Source organism: Mauremys mutica, chromosome 10, assembly GCF_020497125.1.
Source record: "Mauremys mutica isolate MM-2020 ecotype Southern chromosome 10, ASM2049712v1, whole genome shotgun sequence".
NCBI lineage: Eukaryota > Metazoa > Chordata > Testudines > Geoemydidae > Mauremys > Mauremys mutica.
Window position 1 is genome coordinate 31,826,552 of NC_059081.1, and position 15,773 is coordinate 31,842,324.

At 44.5% G+C, this 15,773-nt stretch overlaps 1 protein-coding gene across 1 annotated transcript in view; it reads right to left on the reverse strand.

Annotated features, from left to right (window-relative positions):
* Positions 1-15,421, reverse strand: part of LOC123378722 (lymphocyte antigen 75-like) — a 126,549-nt gene extending 111,128 nt beyond the window's left edge. Inside the window, exons 1-3 of the mRNA XM_045032834.1 lie at positions 15,373-15,421; positions 14,595-14,822; positions 529-900 (exon numbers count right to left, since the gene is read on the reverse strand). Coding sequence (XP_044888769.1) covers positions 529-900; positions 14,595-14,822; positions 15,373-15,421 — 649 coding nt within the window. The remainder of the gene's footprint in view (positions 1-528; positions 901-14,594; positions 14,823-15,372) is intronic.
* Positions 15,422-15,773: the final 352 nt, after the last annotated feature.

The window sequence follows — 15,773 nt, forward strand, 5'->3', positions numbered from 1 at the left end:
TTTCGCACAGTAGCCAGTGATCCACCAATTATTGTGGTTAAAATATTTATTTAAATGCAAAAAATATTGCAGATAACCAGTTACATAGTTTTCAGATCACCACTCCTACTAATCAGTGTCAAGAACACATTTAGAGTGGTAGAGAAAGAAAAAACCCTGAAATCCTGGTCTGAATGAAGTTAATGTCAAAACTACTGAATTAAACAGGAACAGGAAAAGGCCTATCAACTACAGTCTTGCTAGAAGGTGGCTAGTGTTTCATATATGAAAGGGATGCTATCAAAAGAATGGTAGGTGTACATGTACAAAACTAGCCTTTTACTTGACACCACTTCTCTGTGATTAATCAATCAACACCACGCTACAAATTTGCGGGACCTGAACATCACTATCTCTCTGTGGCAAACTTTTCCTTTCTTTATCAGTCTTTCAAACGCTTAGAAGTTGGCATACTCCCACATATTGTTAGTGAAAATCATCACCATATCTCCTACTTCTTCCAGAACAAAATCAAAACCACAGACTTACCACGGTAAGGGTATTCACAGATATCATCGGAAGAGTTACTTCTTCTCCAGGCATCTGATGAATTTATACTTGCAGTGACAACATTGTCTTTTAAAGTCAGCTTGTACTGGGATGCACCAAATACGGAAGCATCAACACATCGCCACCATAGCATAAGTTGTGAATCACAATTAACCATTTTCAACGGAGATGCTGGTTTGGCTATATTTAATCCAAGGCACTGTCGGGATCCCAAGTGGAAAAGGCGATTTTGGGAAACCCATTTCCACAAAGTTTCATTTGTCTCCTTGCAGTCTGCTGCCATGATCTGTGAGTTTTTAACTTGTAGGCACTTGCTGGTTTTTTCATGGCGAATGGTAAATGCATCATTACCTATATATAAATACACGTGTGATTTACATGCAAAATTTTGTTTTTAAAACTAAGACAAGTTTTGATATGGTCTACCAGAAAGGACTAGCAATTGCAGTACATATACGACTCCTTAACACTAAGGCTAAGATTTCGTCATGGATATTTTTAGTAAAAGTCACGGACCGGTCAAGGGCAATAAAGAAAAATATCCATGACAAAATGGGAAACCTCTGGGCAGCTGCGGGGCTGGATAGGAGCTCTGGGCCCCCCACCACTCATGGGGGCTTGGAGCGCCAGGGTCCCACCCCCCCAGGCTGGGAGCTGCAGGGGTCCCCCCATGCTCTGCGGCACGGCTTAGCTGTGGTGATCCCCTTGCCACCCACAACAGTGGAGGGCTGCGGGGGTCTCCCTGCCATGGTGGGAAGCTGCAGGGATAATGCCATGGGTGACTGGGGGCTGCAGGGATCCCCCTGCTGCCACGAAGGCGGGAGTTGTGGTGGTCCCCCTGCTGCCCACGGCGGCCGGAGCTGCCGGGGGGGTCCCCCTGCTGCCGCAGGGATAACTTGCCACCAATGGCAGCTAGGGGTTGCAGGGATCTACCTGCCACCCATGATGGGGAGCTGCTGGGGTCCCCCTGCCGCTGCAGCAGCCGGGGGCTGAGGGCGACTGGGAGCTGCCGGATATCCCTGTCGCCTGCAGCAGACAGTGGCTTCGGGGATCCCCCTGCCACCCATGGCGGTGGAGGGCTGCAGGGTCCCTCTGCCACTGCTCCCAGCCACAGCAGGCTGAAGTCCTGGAGGGTATCCGGCAGCTCCCAGCCACTGCAGGCTGAAGTCCTGGAGGTCTCTGGAAGTCACAGCTACTGTGACTTCCCTGACCTCTGTGACAAAATCACAGTCTTAATTACCACTGGCACAACTTACATAAACCCTAGTGTTAGTAGCACATTTAATTTCATCTTCCTTAGTGAAAAACTTGTTAATAAAACAAAAATAATTCTTTCTAAATGCGCATAAAATGAGTTTACAATGTAAGGCCTGATCCTAAGCCCAGTGAGGTCAATGGGAGTCTTTCTATTGACTTCAGTGCACACTGGATCAAATGTTGGATTAATGTGAAAACTGTCTGGGTCTGGGACCTTGTTTTCATGCCTGCGGTAAATCAACCAGCACGCTGTAGTTGATACACAAGCAATAATAAATAACGATCATCCTCATCTTTATCTACTAATCAGCAGGAACTGTCTCTGAATGTGTGTTTGTATGGTGTCCAGCTCATTGGAATCCCCATCCAGACAGGGGTTCCTGGTTGCTACCATAATATAATAATGGACAATTATCCCACTTTGGAAATGTGCATACAACCATAAAACCATACAATTAACCAGGGCTTAAAATAATTACCCAACACTTACCAGCCTTAGGACTAAGGTAACATTTTCAGAAGCATTAGGGGCCTAGGTCCCTTCAAGAGTGACTTAGATTTTTGTCTATATAGGAAAGTTTTTTCAGGTATAACCGAAGGTGTGGATTTAAAAGGATATAGTTACACCAGTATAACTTCCCATGTGGATACTGACTGTCCCTTTTTCAATATATCTTATGTCAGCTGGGAAGGATTTGAGGCTAAACTGAAAAAACAAACAAACAATTCTTATACCTGAATAAGAGTGTTCACAGGGCTATACCAGTTTAACTATATCAGTATTATGGTAAAACTGTCCTGTAGGCAAGGCCTACACAATAAAGTTATGTTCACCTATGCTATGTCAACTAGGAGTGTGAAAAAATTCAAACACCCCAGCTGATACAGCTCTGGCAGCAAAACCCCCCGTGTAGTCGCAACTATGCTGGCAGAGGAGTACGTACCTCCTCCATTTCCAGTGGTAAAGTGGGATGGGTCCTGCGCCTGGGGGTGTGAGAGGCTCAGGGGAAGGGGGGGTTGCGCAGCAAGTCTGCCCCCTACACACCCCACAGCAGCAGCTCCTGTTCCACAGGGCTGATTGGGCTCGGTTTCCTACTCCAGGTATTGTGGCCTGGCTGGTGTCACAGGTCCACTCAGGTTTGGCCTGGCCATATCTGCTTAGGGTCCTTTCCAGCCCTACATAGCTATGATTCTTAAATGGTAAGATTCAAGATTGTACTTCCACTAGAAGTGCAGAACACAGAAACACCAAGGAATCATAGCTTATGTATGCACTTGAGTTGTATCCACTTCTCAGGATCTGACTATTTTGGAACATCTGCAGAGATTGGGAATTACAACGGAGACGTAATCAGCAATTTAGATACTGTTCTGATAGGCACCTTAGTAGTACCTGATGAGATAAGGAAAGAGAAAAAGATCTATTGTGCATTTTGGTTGTCTCTTGGGCATGTGAAAAGCAGCATCCTTTGTCCTGCAGCTATGGCAAGTTTTCCCAGGCTGGAAGGCAATGTGATTTTTCCAAGCCATTTGGATAGTACAGGGTACAGATAGGGATAGTGGATTTTTAAAAAAAATTCTTTTGTAAGTGAATTTAGAAAAGCTTCCCACACTACTTCAACCAACATGCCTCTGCTCTCCGTCTACAGGGACCTTCTCTATTCAATCTCTGGCTTCTCTTCTGAGTCTGCCAACAGGAATACCTGGAATGGCTTTGGTGATGTGGACCTTTTTTCAGTAGAGTTACAAATGAATTCAAAGTCCTTTTTATGAACATCAGATGACAACATTCATCAGATTGTAACAACTGTCAATTGTTCAACCAACCTGTGTATGAATAAAACTGGTAGTCAGATCCTGAGAAATCAGCCTTAGACTATTTTAAATTTTAGAGCCCCTGGAGAGCTAATCTGTCCCACCAAATATTTAATATTCTAAAATATCCCCATTTGGATGAACAAATCAGCAGCTGATCTGCCTAGGATCCACCCTGACTGCCAGAAGAATTTGTCCAGCACCTGAGAGTGGGACCACACTCTGGAAGAACTCCCTAGTGCCCCAATCCTAAACACATCAGCACCAGCACTTTTCAAGCAGCAGGGTCACCTCCAGAGTGAAACAGACTAGGAATTAAGCAGGCCGCAATTCTTTGGACTTTGCTATCTATCCTACTTGCCTCTCCTGCTTTTAATACATTGGTTTGCCCTTGTCACATTATATCGAAACTAAACTTCTTCCATTTCCTTGGCCCTAGCAGGAGCGTTTGCTTTGCCTCGCCTAGCAGTGAACAAACACAAACGCACGAGCTGAAATTCCCCGGCTGCACAGGGCTGCGCCACTTCCTTATACTGCGGACCCGAACTCTCATCTCTCGGAGCTGGGATTCCCTGGGTGTTTCGGTTCCAGGTCCTGAGGCCAAGACATGGCCCGTCTGGGGCTGTGTTAATTCTGGAGACGCAAAGGGGACGATTACACGGTGGAGGAGGCGATGGGGACTCGCCGCAAATGTGAAGGGAATGAAGTAAAAGTGAATGAGCGACGCGTTTAAGCTGAGCCCTGCCCCGCCGCCTTCGTGCTCACTCCTACAGTGGGGTCCTCTCGCCTGTCCTTGGGACGGTCCCTCCCCCCAGTGGGGACCCCTGCCCCTCTCCACGGGGCGCACATCCCTTCCCACTAGGGGACCCTGCCCCTCGCCACGGGCGCCCGCTCCTCCCAGCGAGTCACAGGCGTTTGTCCGCCCGCTCCCCCAAGTGTCCTGAAGTTGCAACTAAATGCGCCACCAAAGCGCAGACGGGAGAGCGCAGCCCCCGGCAGAGACTCTTCCCTCCCGCAGCTGCCGAGTCGTGCCCGGTGCCCAGCTGCCTGGGCTCAGGCTCCCCGGGGCGGCGGCCGCGCTGCTCCGGGGGCCTGGCCCGGGGCGTGCCGGGAAGCAGGTAAAGGTAAAAGTCCCGCTGTGCGTTACCTGCGGCTGCCCCGCGCGCCAAGCAGCAGGCTGCGAGCAGAGCCACCCAGCCTGTGGCCAGCGAGCGCCCGGGCGCCCCCCTCATCCTCTCACGGGGCGAGCGCGGAGCACGAGAGGCAGCTGGCCCGACCCCGGAGCGATCCCCGAGCGCTTCCCCGCTCAGGGACGCTCCCCAGTCCCACGGGCACTCGGGGCGACCCATTGGAGGAGGCTGGGGCCAATCAGAGCGTTCTCCTTGACTCCAGGCTGGGCGGGTAAGTTGTTGCCGGGCGAAAGCAGGTCCTAGGAGTTTACTCTGCTACTTTCACCGCGGACCTTACGCAAGATCACACCTCTCAGGGCATCCAGGCCCCTGGTGGGGGTGCAAAGGGGAACAACAAGGGCCTCCCTGAGACACACATAAAAGGAACAGTGGGAGAAGCTTTATAAGCACAGGATTTATTTCTACCCCCCATCAGTTCAGCTCCAGCTCCTCTCAGCCCCCATGTCACCTCCCCATCAGTTCAGCTCCAGCCCCCCAGTAGTCACCTCCTCTCAGCCCTCATCACTTCAGCTGCAGCCTGCCCAATAGTCACAACCCCTATCAGTTCAGCTCCAGCCCACACATCGGTCAATTTAACCCTTTTCTGGGCTTGGAGTGCATCTTCAGCTGCTCTTTTAGGGATGCCAAGTTTGGTTGGACATATTCCTTGAGGTTCCATCACATGACAATCCTCAATTAAAGATAATAATCTTTCATTCCTGGAGACTCCAAGGCAATACTGTAGGATTGGCAACCCTACTTCACCCTCTCTGCCCTTTCCCAGGCCCAGGAGGGAGGAGCAGAGGCCTGTCCAGCTGTTCACAAGAAGGAGGAGGGAGCTTCTGGGGTCCTGTGAGAATGGCTTGGTGTTGCTAAGAGAGACAGAGGGAGTACACTCTTCCTATAGCAGCTCTGATTGATTGATTGATTGATTGATTGCTCTTCCCCAGGTGGTGGGTAAGTGGGGCAGGCAGCCAGTCAGAGGGGGTTCTGCCAAAGGACTGGAGATGGGGACTAGCACCAGCCCTAAATGTCATTTGCAACAAAACTCACAGGAGCTGGCAACCAATAGTGTTTGATTTGGCGTTATTGATGCTCTTATTGATACTAAGTTCAGAGCCTGAACCAGAGCTAGCTCTGGAATTTCCTGCTGATGTTCTAATCCAGAGCTTTGGTAGCAGCCTATGTTTATAATGTAAATGTTTGGAGTAAGGATTGGTCTAATACTGGGTCTTGTATACAGCCCGGACCCTCGAGGTGATTAACAAATAATACATAATAATGATGGGCCAGGTTTTCCACTGTGTAAATCTGTTTAGCCCCATTGATGTCACTGGAACTATTCTAATTTACACAGACTGAGTATCTGGAGCATGGTTGGTAATAATTAAAGAGAAATACAAGATCCTTATGGGATGGGGGCAAATTTGGGTCTAAGTGAAGAGGCACTACAGAGAGGCATGCTTAAGACAATAATGTTAAAAAGGGAAAGAAAAACATGGGGATATATATGTCCTATGGTACTGCAACATGCCAAATAGATCATGTCTGTTCTCAGAAAAGAAAAACAAAAACCTTCAGGGGGAAAGAAGACCAAGGGAGAGAATGGGAGAGGGAAGAAGAAGCCAAGGTTGAGAATGTAGTGAGGTGGGGAGTGAGGACTAAGGAGGAGAAGGTGGGATAAGGAGAAATGATGGAAGAAAGAAGCTCAAGGGGGAGAGTTTGGTTATTGACTTCACTAGAAGCTGGATCAGGCCTCAGCTCCTTAGTACAGTTTTAAGGCTTTCTGAGTCCAGCCTGACTCAGGTGGTATCTTTGTATCTCGCTGGTGTTTGTATCTTTGTATCTCGCTGGTGTTTCTTGGCTGAATTACTTCAGTTCAATAAGGGAAATTACAGCCTTTGACATCAATGTGGCTTTGCTTCACAATCTAATAAGCAGCCACATGACACTATCAAACACACAGAAAGCCTTTTCATTTAATTTTATTTTTTTAATCTGTGGGGAAAATTCTTGACCCAACATACAGTCCTAAGAATTGGGCTGTGCCTGGGTTTCTCAATTGGGGCACTCTCTCCTGAGGCTGCAGCATGACAATGAAACTGCTCTGTGGCACTGTTACGTCCTGAGGGCTGTAATAGCCTCTGCTGCTGGTGCTCTTCCCCCTACAGAGGAGAACAGCCAGTGTACAAGGAATGTACACAGAGAAGACCTCTATGCACATGCAGAGGTGTGGAATCCCCATGTGAAGATCCCAAATTCTTCCCTCATCCTTTCTGCAACAGATCTGCATTTGCTTCATCAAGGCCCTCTGTGTTTGTTGAGGAGGGGCTGGATTTGTGCTATATAATCTATGTACATTATTAACATATGAGAGTTTAAAAAAATCATTTAACTCCACTTGAGTGATAGCATTTTGCTGCTGCTCCATCCAAAACAAATTACTTCAGAGCCATTACTTACATGAGCAAGACCATCAAAAGTTGGCTCTAAAAGGTTTTACCAAGTGCAGGTTGGGGAAATGAGTGGTATTCCTTCGGATTGTAATGGAAAGCTAGTTGCCAAAGAGCCATATCAAAACATAAAGAAGAAAGAACACAAAGTGGACTAGGCACAATCCACAGGAATAAACAGATGCCTTCTTCCCACAGATGATGATGAGGAGAAAGGTCAGTCTGTGAAGGAACTGGTAGGGGAGTTAACTGTCAGATTATAAAATTCAGGTGTCTGTGGCCTCTCTGATTTGAAACAACTGCAGCTAAGAAAATGAGCATATGGGATAAGTGAGTCACAGATACTAAAAAATAAGACTTGAAGGGGAAAAAAAATCCGAAAGCCTTCCCAAAAAGGCATGTGAAATAAAATATAATCAGTTTATGAAGAGATATACTGTGTATATGGTGATCCAGGGATATCTATATAGGCAGGGCCCCAGCTAGGAAACAAATTCCCTCACTCAAAATTTGCAGAAAAAAATATTGGGGGAATCTATTATAATTAAATTTAGAAGACAAAACCATTCAAGGGGAGTAAGTCAGATTTCCATCACGGTGGAAGGTGCAACACTGAATCTATTTTGTTAGCCAATACCATATATTTTAGAAGGTTTATGCTAAGCTATATAACTATGAACCAAACTTGTAGTATACCTTGTTAGGTATGCTAAGCTTTACAATAGAATTGTATTAACCAGAAAAAAATTTATAACCTCAATTTCTTGTACATGCAGGAACTGTCAGAAATGAGATGTGTGTTTTGTTAAGGTTTGCCAACTCATAATTAGTGTGCTGGGCACAAATATCAGGAATATTTGGGCTAGATAAGATGCCAGGATAATTGGTGCTGGCCTTAGAAATATTTGGGGTAGGTGTCGCTCTGTACCCTGAAAAACAGGTGGTACAAACTAGAGAAGAAACAGAAGAAAGGTCTGATAATTAGGGTATTTTCTATTTGATGTAAGTAGATAAGATATAAATACAGATCAAAATGAGCTCACATCTTTGGAACAGATTCGAGCTGCAAAGCCATTTCCCAGGGACTGGTATGTATTTGCTTCTCTGTTTGTGCTGATCTATTTTTGACTAATAAACACCAACTGAGCTGAGCTATTTGACATATCATTGATCAGTAATCTAAATCAACCCCACTTACAATGTTACACATTTCTAACATACCCAGTCACTTTAAAATCTGGACACCCATCTGAGAATGTAGGTAGGCTGAATATAATGCTGTCAGGTGTAACTGTCAGAAAGGAGGGATACAAACAAAACTGAGTAATGTACATAACCAACTCTGAGAGAGCAAAAATTATGTTTTTCCTGAAACTCAGCAATGAGCCCTGAGTCAGGAAGCAGGTGTTTCCAGAGATGATTTAAAAAAAAATGTTTCAAACGGAGGGAAGAGGGTTCTCTGTAAGTTGCCTTAAAATTAAGACTGCTCTATTAGAACAAGATATACATTTTCTGGAACACTAGAGCTGTAAATAAACAGTTAACCCAGAGTGAGGGAGAGCACAGTTCTCACTGGAAATTCTGATACACAAGTAGGAGATTAAAACTAAAATTAAAAATATATTCAGACATTATGTGATGTCTCTCTCTTCATACAATATCATAACAATAATCACTAGCACAGATACCTGTACCCATGAGTGTGAGTTCTTTAACTGTTTTCCTCCAACTTTATAACGGTCTGTTTCCAGTCTGGGTAAGGAGGGGGAACATAGTTTTAAGTTTGTAGCAAATGCAATGTGGTACATATTTACTGCACTTACACTAACAATGATGTATATGAAGTTAAGAAAAGAAGTTAAAATCTACTGAAATCTAAACTGTGCAAAGAATCATGTTTGGCTCCCCTAAAATACAGTTCCAGCTGGTGGTCTCTTTTCATATAGACATTTCTACAAGACATCACACCAGGGACAAAATCATTGGTATCACAGGCCTTGCTCCTTCATGTCTCAAGGTAAAAGAACATTTTAGGAGTGCTAAAGATGAATGTTTGTACAGTTTATTATGTTTCAGCAATGACTTTTTTTATACTTAATATATTGAAATCTTGAGATAAGCGCAGTAGACATGCAGCCTGCAGATGTTCAGTTGCCAGTTAAAACACATTCTGTCTCCCCCCACCACACACAAACCCAGACTGGGGACAGACAGTTATAAAGTCAGGAAAAAAAATAGTTAAAGAACTCACACCTGTTGTTGCTCGGGTAAACTGCTTTGTTGCTCAGTGTTCAAACATGGGAACAAGCATTTTGATGATGAAAGTTGCTAAAAGACGCACTTGTTATTATAACATACAAAAGCACAATGTAGATTAATTTATATACCCAGGTTTTATGCCCTTTAATGTTTGTATATTGTAAAAGTTTCAAAAACAATTTTAAATGAATAATGACTATTTATGAAGTGCAAGCTCATTTCTGTTCTGAAGGTAAAGATTGTGTGGGCAAGGACAGTAATTAAGCCACCAAGAAAAAGCCAGGATGCCAATTTGGATAGAAGAAATGATCACCAGGAGAGATATGGAGAAAGCTATTATAGCTGATAATACAAAAAAGGAAGTACAGTATCTTGTTTTGTTTCCATGGAATATAAACACAAAATTTAAATAAAAGTAGGAGACACAGGGAAGGTGGGGTGCCCTGGGTAAGACAGAGGTGGAAACTGAAAGCAGATGGAGGAATGCAACCAGGGGCGGCTCCAGGCCCCAGCATGCCAAGCACGTGCTTGGGGCGGCATGCCGCGCGGGGCGCTCTGCCGGTCGCCGGGAGGGCGGCAGGCGGCTCCGGTGGACCTCCCGCAGGCATGCCTGCGGAGGGTCCGCTGGTCCTGCGGCTTCGGTGGAGCATCCGCAGGCAAGCCTGCGGGAGGTCCACCGGAGCCACGGGACCAGCGGACCCTCCGCAGGCACGTCTGTGGGAGGTCCACCGGAGCCGCGGGACCGGCGACCGGCAGAGTGGCCCCTTCTGCGTGCCGCCGTGCTTGGGGCGGCGAAATGGCTAGAGCCGCCCCTGAATGCAACCACAAGGAAGACTAAAAACTAGGAAGAACAGAAGGGAAGCACATATTTAAAACTGATATTTGCTTCTGACAGAAGAGGCCCAGATGAGGTCAGCACCCCAAACAGTGAATGGTAGGCACGAGCACTGAAATTGAGCCACTGGAGAGAGGGGCAAATTATCTTGTTTAGTGACTCTATAATGAGGAACATAATGGGCCTATTATTCATTTACACTACAGTCATTTTATACAACTCTGGCATTAAAATGGGTGGAAAATACCCACCTTTATGGCACCTTTAAACTGCCAGAGCAGTAGAAATGAGAATCAAACCTGGAACCTGTAGCCAAACAAAGAAAAGATGCTGGCTCCTGAGAGCCATGACAAAGATCACAGTAAGGGTTCCAGATTTCTGTAAAATGTTGGGCAACTCTTACTGATCATAATTCATATGGGGACACCTGGCACATGTAAAAGAAGTTTTTAGGTAATAGAGAATGACCTCAGAGGTCTGGAAAAGCGTCTTCTCCCCGGCTGATGACAAGCACAAGTGGAGAAGGAAGACTGATAATGGAAGCCTCCAGCTCACTCAACAGTGATGGGGAGAGGATTTTGGATTTCTGAAGCTCTGGAATTACATCTGCCATGAGACATGATTTATGCAATTAAGGACATGGGGGTGCCAACCTTCTGGATTCAAAACGGACAGGGCTTGTTAGGTGAGCTTTGTACTAGGTTTCTGGAGGAGGAGAGTTTTTGGTTAACTCACATGATCTGGCATGTGCCTCCAGCAAAAAAAGACTGACAATGGAGTTGTTCTGAAACAAGATGAAGAGTATGAGCATACTAATGTGTCTATATGCATACATGGAGTATTGAGAAACAAACAAGAAGAACCAGAAACACTTCTAAATTTTAGAGATTTTGATCTAATGGGCAAACTGTAATTAAAACCTGCTAGGATAATTCTCATAACTGGAATGTGGATATAGGTGGGTGTAATCTGCATGGCAGAGGTGTGAGAAGACAGGGTATTATAGGTCAAAAGTGCTTACACTGCAGTAAGCTATGAGTTTGGAATAAAGACTCAGATGGTAAAATTTTTGATGAAAGTAACAAGAACTGAAAACCAAAAACCAAATAACAGCGAGCATCTCCTCTGGACCAGAGGAACTGGTCAAAATCAAGCAATCTGACAATAAATGCAGACTTATTAGTTATAATTGGATAATAGTTGGTTGCCATGTAATGGCTATCTCCAAAGGTGGAGCATCGAAGCCCTTAGTTTGGTTTGTCTTTTGCTGAAGTTATGAGCAAAGAGAGGTTCTATCTACTGCCTGTAAAATGTTAGGGAGTTGTCCAGATCTTCGATCCGTCAGAAATCATCCATAACTGTATTTTATAAAGCATCTGCTAACACCATTCTCACTAAAAATGCAAAATGAAAGTGGAGTTCTGAAGCACAACTTGGGGGGATTCTTTAGAAGCATGGCTGGATTATAAAATTTAATACAAATGACTTTCTTTTTATGGCTGTTTGGCTGTGTGTATTTTTTGGCATTATTGGGACATGTACATTCTGCAAAATGATAAATTTGGTTGCATTTGAAATATTCATGCAAAATTAAATGCATTCCTCGAAAATAGCATTTTCAACTTTTGTTACAAACATGAAAATGGTCCTTTTTCTGATTTTTTTTTAAATAAAAAAGAATCTCTGCTGAGTGAAAACATATTTGCAATGAAAACATGCAGAGATTCATATTTTATCACTTACCTGAAATACTAAAAGTCATTTAATTGTTATTTCACATATAGAGAAGTTTGCTCTGAGTAACACTGCAAATATTTTCACACAAAACTTTCCAAAACAAGATTAAGTTTGCACTTGTCTGGCTTGGAGTCAATACTGTTTTTTATTATTGCAGAAATTAGTGTGATAAATAAGGGTACAAAGAATGTGATAATAGCAACTTTCATCTTAACTATGACTGAATGCCAAATGAATGTCTTTGGAGGGATGCATGAGTTTGGCTGACCCACCCCTGTTGGTGACCATATAACCAGTTGGTGGCAGAATGCCCTGTTGGTGGCATTCAGGGGTAAGTGACACACAGCCAGCAGCTGGTTAGAAGTTAAAAGAGATGACATCAAAGATCTTTAATCTCTAAATATGATCTTCTTCTAGATTCTTATTCAATTTGTTGGCTTATTTTGTAACCAAACATTGTATGCGTAAGACTTATTTTTAAATGTTAAAGAGTATTTAGAGTTTTTTAATAAAAAAGGAAAATAGGTTTGTTGTTGTTTAGACTTCCCATTCCAGCAGCAACAGCACAGTCTTTGAAGGCATTACGAAATCATTGTGTTGCATAACTTCAGCAAAGTAACTGAGAAGTAAGAGATCTAATTTTTCAACTAGATTTTTTTTATAGATTTCTGATATTTCTTCTACAATTTTCACAGAATTCCTTAGGACAAACTTCAGGGTTTTTGTTTTACATAGTATCTGGCTCAGACTGCTGATTCTTATTTACATTGGCATAAGTGAGGTGAGAATAAGGTGAATGGTCACTGTTCTGAAGAATGTTAAAAAAGGAAAGGGGTAATATCAGTAAAATAGGTCCCGATCAAGCTCCTTTGACATGGGTGTCCATTTTCTGCTTATACGGATCAGGCTCATAATGAGGTAGCTCACTGAGGGCTAATGTTCAGCGTGGTGCAGTGAAGCTTTTTCTAATGGTATAAAAAATGTCTTAGTTAGCTAGTTTCTTGTAGGCTTTATAGAAGAGGGTCTTCATGAGGGGGTTTAAATGTAGAGAAGGTAGTAGCCTTGTAGGCCAGCTCAGTAGCATGTTCCATTCATAGAAATTTTTGATCTTGAACCTATTTTTCTTTCTCCCTTTGAAGCTGGGGAATTTCCTGGCAAGTATTTCTCTGCATTCTTGTACTGCAACAGATGCAGTGACATGGTAGAAAGTTGGCGCATCGGTTGAGGAAGTCTCTTGTTGTCTCTGACTGATTGCAGCATATAGAGTTTGTAAAATCATATGATATGTGGGAAGCTAGGAAGGTTTCTTCACTTCCACCAGAATGTCTGCAAAAACTTGCAGAGTGAACTGTTGACAGCCAGTGGTGAATCTTTGCAATTTCTACGTAATTGCTGATTTTAGTTGTTCTCATTGTGAAGAGTTGCCATATTACTTTGCAGATAAAATTGCTGAGATTCAGACTGAGATCTGCTGCTGCAGAAACAAAACCACGTAGGACAGGGGTTCTCAAACTGGGGGTCGGGACCCCTCAGGGGGTCACAAGGTTATTATATGGGGGGGTCGCGGACTGTCAATCTCCACCCCAAACCCTGCTTTGCCTTCAGCATTTATAATGGTGTTAAATAGATTTTAAAAGTGTTTTTAAATGTGGGGGGGGTCGCACGCAGAGATTTGCAATGTGAAAGGGGTCACCAGTAAAAAAGTTTGAGAGCCACTGATGTAGGACAAACATTATGTCTTTCTCTGTGTCACAGTCAATATTAGTTGCTGAGGTCATAGAGGTGCTGAGGCAGCTTCATTCCACAACTTGCACAGTGGAGCCTGGCTTTCCTAGATGGTGAAGGCCAAAGGGAAGTACAGGCTCCACTGCTGGTTGAGATTGCTAGTGTTTCCCTATCAGAGAGGGGCAGCATTCTTGCCTCCCTTAAAGAAGCTACTGTGAGACCCATGGTCAAGAAACCAACTCTTGATGTTGACAAATCTGGCTAACTTCCCAGTGAGATGGCTGTGACAAGGTAATGGTGGCTGTTTCTTCATGCCTCAGACTTCCAGTCAGTCTCATTATAAGCTTGGATGGGATTAAAACGGCACTTTCTGAGTTAGTTGCTGACCTCCTCCTAGCACTGGATGAAGATTAAAGTGCCCATGCTGACTCTTTCAGACCTGTCAGCAGCCTTTGACACCACTGAGTACAAGACATTGTTGAGTTGTTTGTGAACACTAGTATATGTGGCTGGAGCTGCTCAAGAAGGTTCCATTCTTATCTTTCTGAGAATACTGTTCCACTGCCTCAAGGGATCTCTCTAGTGGCCAGAGGTTGATACTGTCAGCTTTTTTGTTCAGTATGAATAGGAGGCCACTTGCAGGGTTAGTGCGGAGACAAGGGCTGCAGAGCATTTTGTAATGCTGATGACTTCCAACTCTATATCTCTGCCATGTCTGATCCAGCAGGAGTAACCAGTGCCTAAATTAACTTCACCTATGTTGCCTACAGGCCTGGCATTGGTCTGTTTACTCACCAGATGGAGACCACATAAACACCAGAGTAACAATTCCCTTCAAGGTCATGGCTTCTCTCTCCTGGTAGATGAACCTGAAACAAGAGTCCCTTTCATCACACCCTTGATGCTGAGTATCTTGGACCTCCTCAAATGGAATCTGGAGATCATTTGCTGCTCTCTGCAGGAGCTCTTGATATTGCCTGGGGTCATCAGCCGGAGATGGGGAAGATGGAACAATTGCCTCATCTGGAGAGGAAGATGAAACATCTGTGGTACCTGTGGATCAAATTTGATTTTCTCTCCCTCATGCTCCAATGGAGCTGACTGATGTAATGTAGGAGAGGGTCAGTGGGACTCATGAAAGGATCAGAGGTGTCTAGCATAGGGATTCCATGGACCCCAACAGGGCCAATATGAAGAGTTGACTGGTTGGGGGACCCCTTGGCATAGGGTACCATTGGTTCCTTGAATAGTTGTATCTGGGTGAATGACAGATCCCAGATCTCCTTGAGTCTCTGCCTTAACTCACCCTCTACCGGGGATGATGATTCATCTGGATTTTCATCAGAAAAGAAAACGGGCTCTCATTCAACCTATAGCGTGGTAGGTACTAATGGGTGAAAACTCTTGCCTACACACAGGAGAGAAGAGCATCCCTGTCTCCTCAAGGTTGATTCCTCTTCTGGTGTCAGAATGTCTCTCATAAAGGTTGGACCTGAAAGAAGAAGAAGAGATTGAGGGTAGGGAAGGATGTTGTCCTCCAGAGACATGTAGGTTTTGGTTTGTCCTGTAGTACATGATGCTCTGGTAGTTGGGCCTGATGGATCCAGCAGGTCCATGGTCATGGTGGATAGTGAGTTGGGGATGGGTTGGTACTGACAGTCTAACTGGGAACTCTAAAGGTATGTATACAGTGGAATAAAACACCAATGGCTGGCCTGTGCCAGTTGACTTGGGCTCACAGGGCTTGGGCTATAGATCTATCAAATGGCATTGTAGATATTTGGGCTTGGGCTGGAGCCCAGGCTCTGAGACCCTTTCCCATTGTGGAATCCCAGATCCTGGGCTCCAGCCTGATCTTGAATGTCTACACTGCAATTGTATAGCTCTGCAGCCTAAGCCCTGTGAGCCCGAGTTAGCTGACACAAGCCAGCCATAGGTGTTTTCTTGCAGTGTAGATATACTCTTTGATGGTGT